Source organism: Linepithema humile, chromosome 1 (genome assembly GCF_040581485.1).
Source record: "Linepithema humile isolate Giens D197 chromosome 1, Lhum_UNIL_v1.0, whole genome shotgun sequence".
In the NCBI taxonomy this organism is placed as follows: Eukaryota; Metazoa; Arthropoda; class Insecta; order Hymenoptera; family Formicidae; genus Linepithema; species Linepithema humile.
The window spans coordinates 8,943,822-8,960,053 of record NC_090128.1 but is presented as its reverse complement, the minus strand read 5'-3'; the positions used below and the strand labels follow the sequence as shown (position 1 = coordinate 8,960,053).

Below are 16,232 nucleotides of genomic sequence, written 5' to 3'. Positions count from 1 at the left end.
CCTTTAGCGAACACCACCCCAACCCCTTTCAACCTCCGAAGAGAGTGGCGCTCTTAAGAGATGGCCTACTTTCGCCGTCGATACGCCTGCGATTGCATTTCCCGACACCACTCGAAGACGATACGTGCATGTACCGAGTGTAGTAGAACATTTAATATAAAGCGATCGAAGAATATCATAAAACGGAGAAATATATTATCATAAAAAGAGCGGCTAGAGACGGAAAAGATATTGTTTAGTTGCTTTTGCCGTAATCAAACTCGGAAATATACAAATTTTCTGTGTAATTTATCGACCAATTATTATAATAGATTTTTATCACGCATATATTTTTCTCTTTAGCAATTCCTTTTAAAATCTTATTTTAACCTTGAAGACATTTGAAAGGCATTTTAACTCGCAAAATTATTCCAACCTTCGGGATCTTATCCCTGCATATGGATTATTTTGATGGGTACTCACATTAGTTGAAGAACTGCTCGCTGCGCAACATTGCTCGACCTGAAATCAAGAAAAAAAAGTTAGTACAAAAAAGTGTGTAGTTCTTTTATAATTATTATAATTATAAAATATATAATATAGTGTTTCAAGAAGAGATTTTAAAGATATATGAAATAGATCGCGATTTATATTCGCCAAGCAAAAAAAATGAAGACTCCTTGATTGTGGAAACAAGACGCAACAGTCGCAAACGTCGGTCAACGAACCTCAGAATTGGATTCAAGCGAATTCGTGTCTTTTTTACTGATGCAGGACGGAAAACAAGGAAGGAAAGATCGAGAAATCCACGTGCCGCGAAATTTCTTGCGGACGGAATTTGACGACCGTTGACACACGAATATATCGCGCAGAAGAAGGACTTTTTTCTGCACGGTCAATCGCTCTCCCGTCGCCCTGCCAACCGCCGAAGGCCCCCGTATTCGGTGTCAGCGAGCAATGGCCGTGGCTATTGGCGCGTGGCGGTGCTAATGAACTTGGGTAGCATGTTACCCAAAAGCACATGGTAATTTAGTATGCTCGCGCGAAGAACGGTGCGGTGTTTCTAAAAGCTGAATAAACAAATTTCGGGAGTTTGAATCGAAGAAATGTTTACGAGGGCAGCGATATGATCTCTTAATTCTCTCGTACGAAGTTGAGAGAAGCAGTAATATAATCCCTCGTTCTGTCGATTCTCTCGTTTCGAAAATTGTTTAGATATCACATAAATTCTAGATATCACATAACGTTTCATGACATTTTGCATTGCAATGATCGAGTTTTTGCATCTAACGTAACATCCACAGTACAATATCGTGCAATATGTATATGAATATTAAGTAAATTCTGTAATCAGATCAGAATAATTGAATAGCTCGGTTGAAATTCTCGAGCAAAGGACAGCGATAACAATATTATTAATTAAATTCCACGCATTCATGAGCAAACCGGCAGATGCGTTTCTCAATCGATAGACAGAAAAGCATAAGTAGATCATGTCAACAATGTCTAATATCTATAATATGAGATTAAAGAAATTACGTTGCGAATTTTATCGCGCCGTCAAAATTGTAAAAGTCGCATATATGCTAGCAGATATGTTAACTGGATCTCGGTAATCAGTGATACCGTTTCACGAATACATTATTCAACAACAATTTACGATAAGTAGACGTCGAAAGAAATATGAGCTTGAAATAGTAATAAATCGAGGGAAAAGTATCGTCATTCCTACACCGAGTGTCTACTTTCTCACATAAAATTTCAATTGCAAGATCTTTAACTAGCTGTAACTTTGTTTTGATAAGCTTCCTTGGTAAAAATATCAAAGTATTTGGAAATAAGTTTTCAACGAAGAAATCTTCGAGAATATAAATTCACTGTTTAAATAACCGTCGTGAAAAAGCGACTCCAAATTCGTCGGAGAGAGCTCCGTCGTCATAATACTTTCCCGTAATGATCGAAACGTTTCCTGCGTGACAAAGGAACCCAATGTCTCTTGGAGCAAAACGCCCGACGAGAAGATATCGCGTAAGACCGCAATTTCAGGTAATCTTTGTGTATGCGAGCACTTCGGGATTCTTACGCCATATTTCGGGCGCATCGCCAGCAAACGTGACTTTCCTCAAAATCCCTCTGTAATCGAACGGGAATCCAAGAAGAGGACTCGAACAGTCGTCGGTACGTACCAACGGGGAATAACAATGAAGAAGGACAATAGTAATGGAATTATCATCGGATAGTCGTTGTGTCCCATTGGCAGTACAACTACCCGGGCGAGCCCGAATCTCAAGTGTGTTCTCCCACCCTCGCAAGACCGGCCCGGCGCGGCTTGTCGCCGTTCGTCCGATGGCGCGTGGCTAGGTGCTAATGAACTCTCCGTGAGTCACGTTTTAAAAAAGACAAAGACGGGCCGGGAGGACACGACCGACGACGCGGCCCACCGAAACGCGAGAATTCCGAAATCCGAAACGCCGAGTTCGCAAATTAGCGACGTTCCAGCGCGTCCGTGTATTTTCTATTCTCTTCTCTTTTTCTATTTCTTTTTTTTTTCTTTTTCAACGGAATCCGCGCGCGCAGCAAGAAATTCTTCTTCCGCTCCACGCGTTAATGCTTTTCAAGCGAAAATAGACGAACTCTTCGAAGTTTGTCAAAAGTTCGCGAAAATCGTACTTATGGGCTACGTTGTTGTTTGCAGTTTGATCACGACTTCTCCAATACAAAGGAAATATCCAACTTGCGGTGTAGACATTGTAAATTTTAGAAGTAGCGTTATTCGGTCAAATTATATAAACTTTGTAAATAAAAACACGGTAACTTAATCAAACAAAGCGTCGTGGAAATTCTTATTATCGGAATGAAGAAAATTAAATTTTCGGAAATAAGATTGCGTCATAAAAATGCTTGCACTTTAAGTTTAAGTAGTCGCGTCTTAAATGGCTTTTAAATGGACGAAGCGGAGGAAATCAGCCGCGGGACATTAAAATACCAAAATGTCGGAGATGAACACAGAGAAAAGAGAATAGGGCCAAAAAAAAGAAGCGAAATAACGGGTAGGACGGCTGCGCGGAATGAAAAATAATCACTCGATCGACTCGAATTAAAGAGAATCCCTCGGTCGAACATCGATCTCACTTTGGTTACCACCCGTGGGCAGCCGATAGTAATTAATCAGCCTGCGCGGTGCACGTCGATAATTAGAGGTACCGATCGACGGGCAATTAATACGCCTCTTAACCGCGATCGGCGATCGATCATGGAAATGTTATTCCCGCGAGGGACTCCCGCGCGCGCGAGCGCGAGAGGAGAGAAGGGTTGAAAAGTCGCAGGCTATAGTAACGGCGGATTAGCATGCATTAAAGGCGGTAGAAGTTTCCGGGAAGTAACTTCCAACGTTCGGCTGAGCAATTTTCTGTGGAATTAAAAATTCAGAGTTTTCAATTTGTCGGCGTCTCATAAGCCGCGCGTCATCATCCGGCTGAAGCGCGTCCGCACGAGTCCTCGGTCAATCGAATATAGAACTGGTATAAAAATAACATTCGCGATTATAATAGGTATACCTTGGCACGTGTCTCTTTACTCTCTCATTTGGACATAAGTTTAATAACACGTATTAATTATTCAGGCGTTCGCTCGTTCCGCGACGTACCTATAGTGATTCGCAGAAGTCAATTCGTGCAGTTAATTTTTCACGTCCAATCGCGGGAACTGTCCGCTCCCTTCTCGCTAAGTTTATTCATCGTCGCAGTTATACGCGACAAATAAGAAGGAAGAACGAGGAGAAAGATTCGATTCATTATAACGAGTTTGCAAGTGCACTCATCGTCTCGCTGTTTAAAAGGATTTAAGTAGCAGTCATAAAATTATAAATATCAAAAGCGCGCGCGTCAAAGTGTAATTCCACTTTAATTCAAGTGTTACTTCAAAGCCGTTTCCTGCATTTTTTCGCGACTATTTGCGCCATCCCCGTCGGGGAGAATAAAAATTCATCGAATATTAAAGTCGCCAGGGACGCCTCGAGTCCCTCGACTAGAAGAGCGCCATCGAAATTGACGGCAAAAAGTCTGTCGATCAAACTGTCGAACCCTTTCGAGAGAGACTATTAGCGGCTATATTTTTCCATCGATCGTCCCGAACTCGTCGAAGAGCTTCTTACCGGAAATAGAAAGTCAAAAAGATTCTACCCGACCGGGGCTGTCCGACATTGTTTTCTGAAAAAATAACGGAAGCGCGGAGACGTTTCTGGCCGCGTGTACGACGAAAGGAAACACCGAACATCTTTATCTTCCCTCCCGTTTCTTCCTCCCGCCGTTCCTCGTTCTTTCCGCCTCTTTTTCTGAACATGCACCTTCCTCTCTCGTGCATAACGCATCCGCTGGATTCTCCGCTCGCGAGTTCAAAAACCTTTCTGCGCGTGCGGCTTTCACGGAAATGGCTCCGAACCACCAATCGTAAGAAACGTCAAGTTCTTAACGTGTACGAAAAATCCTAGCGGATTAGCTTTTAACTTCTGGTAAATTTGTGGATCCGTTTAAACGCCCTTGCGAAATTCGAGCTTTTAAAACGAGCGCACTTTCAATAATTTACAATCAATGTGTAATTATTGTAAGAATTGTTGATTACACCAATTACAATAATGTATGGTTTAACGAGCAACGTATTGATCGTTTGGCGTGTGTCGCATGATTCGCTCCAAATGACAAGCGCATTTTTATGTATCAATCACAGATAAATCGAGCGTATTTTATAAAGTGGAGAATTCTTTCTGGAACACACATTCGAAGTAGAACGCACCTGATTCTACGGTAATTCGTTACCTTGACAGTTTAAGGACGAGCTATTTCGGTTTCGATATGTCACGTCCGCATACGATATTTCTGTTCAAAAGTCAATCGCGGCGTATAGTTGGCGACTGCCTTGAATCGAATGTGTCTCACGTACGTCAATCAATGTGCCCAAAATGGAACAATAAATGGAGCTTTACGATCTATAGTGATGCGAAAAGCACGTCTAAATTGTTTATCGCTTTCAAATCGTTGCGAGAGTGAAACGTACACAGTTTATAAATCAATTTTATATGAACGTTTCATAATTCACGGCAGAATGCAGCGCTATGACAAATCGTAATTGTATACGCGGCTACAATTTCGTCGTATAAAATATCGCGAAGTCGTTTAATGCCGACACATTTGACGTATCGTTTCAGTGCTGCTCGGTGAGAGCGTGTCATCTTGCCGACGAGCTTGATTGAATACTTGACAAAAACCCACGTTTCATATTCGTCTCTTGACATTTCCCATCGTAACAGTTAAATTACTTGAGCGGTGGCGGCGCAACTTTTCAATAAAGACGTCTTTCGCTCCGCGCGTCTCGCGCAATGAATGCTGATCGAGACAAGCATCGTCTGTAAGCAGAAATAAAGAATGGCGGAGAAAGAGAGAGGCGGAGGGTGAGATGAGGGGAGGGGGAGACTGGAGCAAAGCGGAAAAGAAAGCTGGGAGATGTATAACGTAAGAAATGCCGGCTTATTCGAAACCCAGTCCACGCCGGGAATGTATCGCTAGACTTCATGGGGTATTGAAAACTCGATGGAGAAAGGTGCTCGCGCGCGCGCGCGCGCGCGCAAGAGAGAGAGAGAGAGAGAGAGAGAGAGCGAGAGGAGGTGAGGGAGAGAGGAAGGAAACCGTAGTGGTTAAACTCAGGCAATGAGAATCCAATGAGGGGATATAAGTCTGCCGTAAACAGATGCCTTTGAAAATATCGGATACCAGAAATGTAAGAACAAGACGAGCGAAATGTCCGCTAATAATTTCGAAACTCACTTATTCGACAACTCGATGTAGCTGCTTACGCGCAAAGGATTACAAGTTCGTACAATATCCGCTTTTCGCGCGGTGGTGAAACAATTTAATATAACTAATGCTTGCGTGATCGAGTAAAATGCGATATTTTTTGTTTCTTTTGACATGTTATTAATTATTTGCGAAAATTATAATCGTATACATTATAAATTAATAACATGACAACCATGTCAAATTACAACACAAATAATAATAATAATAACCATAAACAAATAACAGAAATACAAGTTCTCGGTGTATTATTGTACTGTTGTAATGTACACATAAACATTGAACTTTTGTAGTGTATTTAAAATCGTGAAAAAAAGAGTTATTAGATCGCCATACATTCGTCTCGTCGCAGTAACTAAATATCGAGATATTTCGACGAGAGTAGCATTCTTGCGAGAGCGCCGATTGAGATCACGGATCGAAGATAAGTGGACAACGGAAGAAATAAAGCTGCGGGATGCGTCAGCGAGGGCACGATTCATTCGAACGTGTTCCCCGACTTCGCAGACGTATCTCGGGAAATCGGTAGGAAGGATGACCGTAACGGTGCCGGAGGAGGCGAGCGGAGAGGGCGGCTGATGGCGGCCTCGGGTAGCTCGAAGCAGTTACCGATACGGCGGGCGGGGTAGAGAAAAGAGGAGGAAGAGGACTTGCGCGGGTGGGCTTGCGAGGGTGGGGATAGTTTTTTCCGTTTTTATCGGAAGAAAAGAGTGGCTCCGAGTCAGTAATGGAGTCCAGGCACGTATCCGTCGTGCACACGCCAGCAGAGCCCGCGGCTTTTCCAGTCACCCCCCCCCTCTTCATGTTTCACCCCCGCGCTCAAATCCCCGTTCTACTCTGCTCTCTCCCAATCGTCCGCCCCCCCCCTACGTCCTCTCGGCCTGCACCTGCAAGTTGACAGACCGACATCGAATCCCCTCGTACACGAATACACCCTTGCGCAAGTTACACGATGAGTAAACGCGCTCGTCCAGATATCTTATAGAATTTCCAGCGCTCATCGTGCTCGATCATAATCGCCCTTGTAATCCTGCTGGAGATGGAGAGGAAAGAAGATACGTTGGGCGGACAGTGCGCGACGTTATTGCACGTACGTTAAGTGATACTAGCTTTATCCTACATCGACCAAAGACGATTTCAAAAATTTATACACGAGATAAATATGGCTTGATATAAAAAAGAAGTCTAAACGTAAAAAATAAAAATCTCAGAAAAGAGTTCTTTTTTATATATAAGATAAAATATCCATCCATCTTTATACTCGTTAAATTCGTTTTTCTTATTATAAGCTCTCTCGTAAATAACACCTATGAGTCCTCGGTGATATTATTTCCCAATAAAAATGGAAATTTAAAAACCCGTGACATTTACAACCTTCTTTCGTGTCATGTTTTCGAGACCGTCTGAAGGCTTTTTTCGTCGCAGACTATTATTACATTAGGAGTAGAAAATTGTCGCCGTTCTACGGCAGAGAGGAAGAAAGACCGCTCCGAATCGACCTGACGCGCGAATGGCTCTCGAACGCCGCTCGTCGATCATTTTAACGTTTGCGAACGGACGACCAATCGGCCGCATGAAAACTCGATTTGTTCTAATAAACGACCTACGATAAATTTCTCCCATGGTCCGCCTAACAATGGCCTCTTAACGACTTCATCTGACGACATTCTCTAATCGTCGTCTAGAAAGGAGAGATTGTCGCACGAGAATGACAGTAGCCTTAATTGGTGGCAAGCTCAATAGACACGAATAGTCTAGCGTGGCTTATGATAACGTCCGCGCGGATATATCAACGACAAATATCATACGTTAGGGAAAGAGAGCGCCGATAAATTTTATGAGAAAGATATCGCTTTAAGGTTTCAACTTTCCATTTTTGCCCGAGCCCATTCGAACGAGTATCAATCACTGAAACTTTAATAACTCAATTCCCAGTCAGACTGATAAATTACGAATCGGGCAGCCGAGTCTTGCGATTTCGTTACAGGACGGCAATTTTCGATCGGCAATCGCACGCCGAAAGTTCGATTCACGCGGCCGATATTCATTTTTCTTTCCCGGTCGCACTTTTTTCTCCGTTTATACCAATCAACCTCGCTATTTGTCGTAGCTGATAAACTGTACAAGCCTGTCAGCAATATTCGCGCTGGTACGTGGAGTGTAAAGATCCGCTTTTTTATATTTTTTTCCGCTTGTCTCGTTGAATGTTTTCGACGCGCGGGACCAGCCGTATTCTATCTCGTGGCCGCTTAAAAAGAGAGAGAGAGAGAGAGAGAGAGAGAGAGAGAGAGAGAAGGAGAGAGAGAAGAAAAAAAGGCGGAAAAATCGGCCGCACATGCGAAAACGAGGAGCGACCGGAAAAAGAGAGGAAAGTGCGAACGCCATGCATCACGGTGAGCTTTTAATACTGCCTGACGAGTGCATGTTTAAAGGCTTACCCGCGCGCGTCATCGACGGATTGTCGTGAAACCGATCGGATACAATAAGCGCTGCATGCGGCATGATTACGCAAAAATACGAGCGACTCGGTGCGCTTGCGTTTACGACTGTTTCCCGGCATTTTTTGCCGGGAACCCTACTATGACATCCTGGGATTTTATAGACGCCGTAAAACGTAATACGCGCAGATACCCCGCAATTGATTAAGAAAAATGTCATTTTCTTTGCCGACAGCAAAGTACGCACATAACTCTCAAAAATTTTATGATATTGCGCAACAATCGCAAACATTGAGACTCGTTTTACGCGTCAGTCAATTACACCGATTACTGCCGAAAACCTGTTCTCATTTCTTATTAATTTAGATTTCAACGCGTCGGAGTGCTTAAAAATAAAGTGGAAAGATTTAAAAGAAATTGAGTGCAAAAATGCTATTATTTGTCTAACACGGTAAATGTGCTTTACTGAAATTTTACCGTGAATTAAAGACCTCCAACTAGACTGCACGCCGGCGCGCAACATTTTCCAGCGATATATTCGCGCCGTGAGAGAATTAAAAGTCCACTAAGGGGAACGTTACGAGGCGCCGGCATGGAGTTGGGTTCATCGCGGCCGACATTAACGTCACCTTCGCGAAGATCGACAATCCTCGCCGCATCAGGTACATCGCGAAAACTCATTCCCGTTTTGTTCTCCTTTACGGCATTACTCGCGCACGGGACTTTTATTCGCCGGTGACGGGCGGGAGAAAAGCCAGGCGGTTTGTAGGTCGTTAAAAAGGCGATTCCCGACGTAGCGTCATCTTGGGCCGACATTAACGTCGGTGAGCCGTGAGGAGTACATAATGTTGCGTTAACTCGGCGCCCGAGGGGAGATGGATGAGCGGTACGCGTCGCAACTTTAATTTTTTCGCCGGCGACGGGGCCGCTTTCGGGTTGACCTGGCCTACCCACCCCTCTTCGCCAACGAGAAGGGCCAGAAGAACTTTTTAAAACGCAAAGTCGGCCGGCACGCTCGAGGCAGAAGGGTGGCGGCGACTCTTTCTTCGGGGAAAGGAGACGGGAGAGCGAGGGTGCGGGGTGAGAGGTGGATATACGTGCGCGACATCGTGAAGCTCGTTATAATGCTCCACGAGCCCACTTCATTTCTTATTGCCGGGGAACTGCGGCACGGGACTGCGGGACTTGACGGACGAACTTGCAGAGCAAGCGACGGAGAGAGAGTCTAATGGCCGCTAACGAAAATTGGACAGCGATGAGTACTCGAGCCGAGTCCCGGCCGTGAAAAGCGGTACGAGCGAACTGTCGGGAGACAGACTCCGTTCTGGTTTTCGAGATAGTTCAATGATTAAGGCGGCGCATGAAAGTGTTAATTCGCACGGGGACGTTTAATCTGCTAAAAGCAATGCTCTCGGCCATATCACGCGGCTATTCTCTCTCTCGCGCGCTTCTATTCGTCTACGTGCGCTTTCTCCAAGTGTAGCGCGTGTTGCTACCAAAAATCGAGCTCATTAATTCCTTAATATTTCCTTAATTATATTAAAGTTGAATTTAATTATGATTAATCAACGAAATTTCGATCAGCGGTAGATTGAAAGTTAGAAATCCCGTTATATCACCCTAAAGTAAAATTAGCGATTTGCATAACTTGGCAAATGGCGCCAGATTACGCGATGAAATCCCCAAGGTGCGATGCTGCGGCAGTGCCCTAACTTTCGTCATCAGTCTTCCCTTCATTTTTCGCCCTCCCTACATGGGAGCTCATGATCCATAAAAAGAAGAAGAAAAAAAAATAAAAGTACCGCGCTTGTCTCTTTGCCAATCAATCATTGTCAATCAGCCGATCTATCTATGCCCGAAAATTCTTTCTGATCAAAGTAATGGATGTTACACTTTAATAATTTATATCAGACAATTGGAACTTCTTAAAATATTTAATATATAAAATATTTCTGACTAAATATGCCATTATTTAAAAATAAAGTACCGCGTTTAAACGACACAAATCTAAAATCTTTCCATTTATATGAGATTAATTTAATACGAAAATTTATGTAAGCTTTTTCAATGCTTTCAACAAAATTGCTTTAAGAAAAGACCATTTTTTGAGATACCTGATGTAACAAACTTAAATCTCGTATTTGTAAAAATATTCTTCAATCTATATTTGCAAGTAGCGAGGAATGCAGGAATTATGATATAATTCAATCGTACATATCACGAAGTGAAAGCGGCTGAAGCGTTTGAAGCGGCTTCACGGTGGCGCGATTTAATTTTCCTCGGTGTGTGTAAATCGGAAATACATGCGCTTCCCATACATAACATCGCCGAACGGGCGTCGCCACCGGCAACCGCGCTATAAAAGCTCGCAGGCGACGATAAAAGCAGTCGCCGGGGTCTTTTACGCGTTGCCAAAACCAAGCCGAAATAGGCGCCTAATCGGCCAGTTCGATGCACCCGTGTGTCTACGCGCGGTGCTTTGAGCGGCGAGTCCAACGCGCGTGCGAATAAAGACGTATCTGTCCACGGTGCGCACACGTGATCGGGTTCAAGGTCTCCGAAGATCGAACCGCGCACGAAACTCCTATGCGTAGTTGGCGGTTTGTTGCCCTATTTGGCGGCGGGGCGGCAGACGGACCAGACGGACGGAACGAGGGGACCAGGACGGGGGCAGGAGGGTCGGTGGTAGCGATCGGTGGAAGAGTAGCCGACGTCGGAGGGACGTCGGAGGAACAGCGCATCTGCGCGCGCCGCTTGGCGGGAAACAATAAGGGCCAACAACCGGCAGGAAGCACCGTCTTCTTGGCGGGAACGCGGAATGACGGCGGTACTCAACCTCGCTGTTTGCAGGAATAACAAAGTAGAAAGCTGCGAACTGGCCGTCCCTAACGCCCGAAGCGTTTTCCAAGAGCAGCAGTTACATCGTTTAAATCGGCAAACTTCTCACGATAGTAATATCGATAAAAATAATATTGCAAAATAAGATCTTTCATCAATCTCTTTCTACAATTTTTTTATTTATTTATTTAATTTTCTGTTCTATCCTTTATTTATCTTGTATTCTTTTTTCTTACTTTAGATTTGCATAAGCACTTTACAAGTTTTCTTTGTCCGTCCAGTACCGGTTTTGACTACTGAATCGAATTCCGCTCGATATCTACTTAGTCTGCTCGATACTGGTTTTATCCACTGAATCAATATCCAACTAAAATCTCGTAACTAGCAACTCACGCTTACAACGTAAAGGGCATCAATGTCTTAACGCTAATAATAAAGTTACGTCTAAAGTCCATCTCCGGACGCAACGTTTTATTACCAATCGACATTAATAATGAATGCGCTTGGCAAAGAACGGCACGACACGCTTACACGCTCCATTAAGATTCGTCATTAAAGCGCTGTGGGTATTTATGCGCATCAATATGCGAATTATACGTCGGACAATACTCGTTGTACTATAAATGATAATTAAAACGGAGATCAAACGTCTGACCACACATGCAATATTCTGTTAATAAGAAAAAAAAAAAAAAATTGCAGAGACTCGCTGCAATGACATTTCGAAGAATATGCGGGGCGAAAACAACATGCGGACGGGAAGAACGATAAAACGGACGACGACGGTGTGTTTGTAAATCGTCGAGGACGACGCGAGACGCGAGAGATCCTAACTACGACGGGTCAGGATAAACCCCAAACGGTCGTAGAGGGCGAGCTGACGTCTAGACGTGTTTTTTGCCGCGGTCGGCCCCAGGCGGACTGGGAGCTCCGGAAACCTAACGTTCGATCGTCGCGCGGTACGCTCTTTGTTGTCTGCCTGCCACTCGAACCTAACTCGGTTGCGGCAACAATCCCGGGTAAAGCAACCCGGGACGGCTTTTAGCGATCCACTCCGTCCCTCTCCGCGCACATTGTAGTTCTCCTAGTTGCGATACAACGGACGGGCGAAAACTTATTTAACTAAAGCTACAGAGAGAAGGTTGCCGGGACCAGACCCGGGCGAGAGTGAACGAAACGCGACGACCGTGCGAGCGCGCGCGCGCACATAGCAGCGAAACTCCGGAATCCGGCGATTTAATTTTTCGCCGTGAACACAGAAGCGCGGTCATAAAGCAGATCTCGAACCCGTTTCCCCCGGGCGCTTGCATCGCCGACGCGCGTGCGGGCAGACGCGAAGAGACTCGAGTACGTTGCACCAGCGTCGCGCGGAGGGAACGAAAGGGGGGAAGACATGCGGTCAGGCACGCCGGTTAGTTAGATCTTCCCTTCCCGCACCCGCGCGCCGGCCCTTCTCGCTCGATCCTCTCCTCTACCTCCCCGCCGTCGACATACTACCGATATTACTACCAACGCATCGTACGCATATACGCACACATACATCGCCGCATTCACTCGCTCTTCCTGCGTTCCTCTCTCCTCCGACCCGTCGCACCCGACCACCCGGCGACTTGGCGGGAAACCAGACACGTGGTTCTCATGGCGTCCATTCTCGAACAAAGAACTCCCACCCGCGGCGACGTAGTACTACGTCGTCCCACGCCGCGGGTTTCCCGAGCGAGGTTTCGCTCGTCTCATCAAGCGAACGCTTCGAGGCGACCGACTATTCGCTTCCCGTTCGAAAACGACGACTTCTACGACCTGGCGAGGGTGGACGACGAGTAACGGCCGCTTCGAGGAAGAAGACGGAGTGTTTCCTCTTTGTTAAGCGTTGAGACGCAATAACAGAAATAAGCGTCGCCGAACAAAAGTCTGATTATGTACATCCTTTATTTTCATCGACTGATTATTTATTCATTTATGCTTTAGAAATTCGTGAGAGATAGATTATTGCACATGTCATAGATTTTAGTATATAATACCGTAACAAAGTTAAAAAATTTAGAAAAATGTTTCGGCAATAAGTTAAGCAATATAATGAAATATTTGGAATTTTTTTCAAACTCTATCAGTTGCTCCATTATTGTTATTAATATTTTTAAGTAACCAAAAATGTTAATGAAGACTTTAGAGCCTCCATAAAATTTTGCCTCCGTCATTTGGCTGGTAAATAAAATTAAACAGAAAAAAAGAGCTGAAGACAATTTATGTAAAATTCGGGATCTTATATCTTCAATGCGTTTTGCTAAAGAGATTGCCTCGTGCGCGAGTTAGTAAAAAGGAGAGAAGTCAAACGATGCCTATCGATCCAATCGATCGGTCGGCGAGAAGACAATAGTCGAGCACGAGAATCGAGGAGTCAATCGGCGGCGGCGAGGCAGTTCCTACGAAACGGCCGTCTCGAAACGGTCGTTTCTTCGTTTCGTGGATGGTTAATGGCCCGCCGTTTTCAACGGAAATTCAATTAAGGTATAAATAGCCGAGAGAAAGCAAAAGAAGAGGAGGGAAAGAGAGAACCATTAAAGTGGCCGGCGTACGGCCAATAAGAAGGCGCACCCCGACACCTTTGTCTGCCGCGCGCGATCGTCGTTCTTTTCGCTACGCCGCGAAAGTGTTGCATTACGTTTCACTCTGTGTACCAGACCTACCGCAATCCCGAACCTTCGGTCTAGACTCGTCGTGACCGAAGAGCGGTGGCGGTCACACGTCGGTCATTCACACGCGTGCGACTCCCGTCGAGGAGGTGCCGGCACCATCGTCGTCGTCATCGTTGTCGTGCGTCGACCGGCTTCTCTTTCTATCTCTTTCTCTCTTTCTCTCTCTCTCTCTCTCTCTCTCTCTCTCTCTCTCTCTCCGATCGCGTCGCCCTTCATCGACCACCACCGCGACGACGAGTCGCTTCGATTGCGTGACAAATGTCCCCCCGAGTGTCCCATCGCGTCTCGTAGGTCGTATACGGGAACCTTGAACTCAAAGCGAAACGTCATAGTAACGCGCGTATCCGCCGGACGCGCGAAGCGGCCGATTCCCCGAATAGATCTCGCGCGGAAAGAACCGCCGAAATTGAGCACGATTTCTCGACCGAAGGTCGCAGACAATTTTACGTGGAAGCGAATCTCTCGACGGCGCCAGGCCGAATCAGGTGTGAATAATCGCTAATTTTCGCAGGACCGGTCGAAACATTCGGAAGAAACTTATTCAATTTTTATTTGACGATGACATAAAGATTTCGCATGGTTTCCTTGCGGCCTTAAATATTCATTTAAATATCAATTATTATATAATATGAATATTTAAGGAAATGTTTTTCGCTATGGAGAAAATTTGATATCAAAAATTATTATGTACAGCAGCAATGGCGGATTATAAATTATTTTACTGTATTTTCACACAATGGCCATAGTATTAAAACTTATAGTTCCTCTTATGGTTCGCTGCCGTATAGTAATTTTTCGTATAAAATTTTCTCCGTGTAGCGAAAAATATTTCCGTATCTTAGAATAAAATTTTATTCTTCATTAATTAATTTATGGTTATCTTTGCGATAAATTATATTATATAATAATCTGTAATAAATCTTAGAATAAATTAATGATATAAACTTGCGGAATATGATATACAGAGATATAAATATATATATTGCAACACCTGTCCATTAATCTTCATAAAACAAAAACATTGACCGGTATCGTTTCAAGATATATCAACTCATTAGCTAACAGTTTACTCAAGACGGTCACCTTCGTCCCGAAGATATGGATCGAGTTACCGAGATGATGTCGCACTTTTCACATGCGGCCTAATGACGTTACGTAATACGAGATCGTAATCGCAGCGCATAATTCGCAAGCGGCAACGGCGAGTTTGTAACGAAGGGATGATGGAAGTCTTAGAAAGGCAATCGGTAGACGGGGACAGTGAACAGCTTCCTTTCCGACCAAATAACCGGTTCTGGTTTCACGGTCCTCGTCACCTGCGACCTTCTGTCACCGGCGGGCCAACGACACTGCACCGGTTCAAAGGAAGTCTGGTGCCACTTTAACGACCTGCGCCTCGTACCGAGGAGGCTCAGGGTCAGAGGCCAGACGGACTACCAATACGCATGCGAAACGGGTATAAGACAGGGAGGAGACGCACACGCCTTGCTGGATCCTCGCGAACGTACGTCGGCAGGGCCGACCAAGCCCAGCAAAGAGACGCGGTCGTCGATTTATGCTCTCGAACTTCGAACACGTGTTCGCATTCTGTTTACAATCGCCATACACGGTGTATATTAAGAGAAAATCAATAATCATTTACCTCATCATTCTTTATGTAATACAAATTTTAATAGCAGATAACAAATTTTTTTAATAACAATTTTTCAACAAAAAAAAATTGACAAAAAGTGAACAGAAATAAAAAAATCTTACAAAGATTTAAGCTATTAAATAACAAAATCTTGTCTGTCTCAATAATTTTCAAATAAATTTTAACAAAAAATTAATTCGAGCTTCTATTATAAAAACAATTAGAGCACAAAAGATAGAAACGAGCAAGCAAAGACAAAGGTTCACAGCTCTTGTAGAAAAAAAATTAACAAATTGAGATCGAAAATCTTGCCATTCTTAAAATTTAACGCGGTATGAGCACACCCACGCAGAAGCTTCTATATCCTCAAGAGATTTAATACAGATTACATCGCAATTCGGCTTAAAAAAAGGATGAGGCGGGCAATAAGGATTCAGGCGGAATTGCTACGGTACTGGTACGACTGCGAATACGAATGAGTTATTTCTCCCTACGTCGGCTCCTCCATGCATTCTGCGAGCATTCTCGATCGCCCATGGGAAAGATTTTCGGCGTATAATGGGACCCCGTTGTCGTCGTTCGCGGTCTACGGAGGGCTTTTATTAGGATTTGGGGTGCGCGGGAACTACAGCGACTATAATGGATTCGCGAATCTGTCTGTCTGGCCCTTTACGTTTGTCCTGTAAGGGTTCAATGAAACGGAGCTTCGTAGGGCATCGCCGTTTCGGAGCAACGTCTAGGCGAGCGACGAAATTCCGCCCGTACAAATATACATGCACGCATATGTGCAAGTAAACGG

At 44.5% G+C, this 16,232-nt stretch overlaps 1 protein-coding gene across 1 annotated transcript in view; it reads right to left on the bottom strand.

Moving 5' to 3' along the window:
* Pdk1 (Phosphoinositide-dependent kinase 1) overlaps positions 1 to 16,232 on the bottom strand; it is a 286,368-nt gene that overhangs the window by 193,744 nt on the left and 76,392 nt on the right. The window contains exon 3 of the mRNA XM_067360045.1: positions 463 to 501. Coding sequence (XP_067216146.1) covers positions 463 to 501 — 39 coding nt within the window. The remainder of the gene's footprint in view (positions 1 to 462; positions 502 to 16,232) is intronic.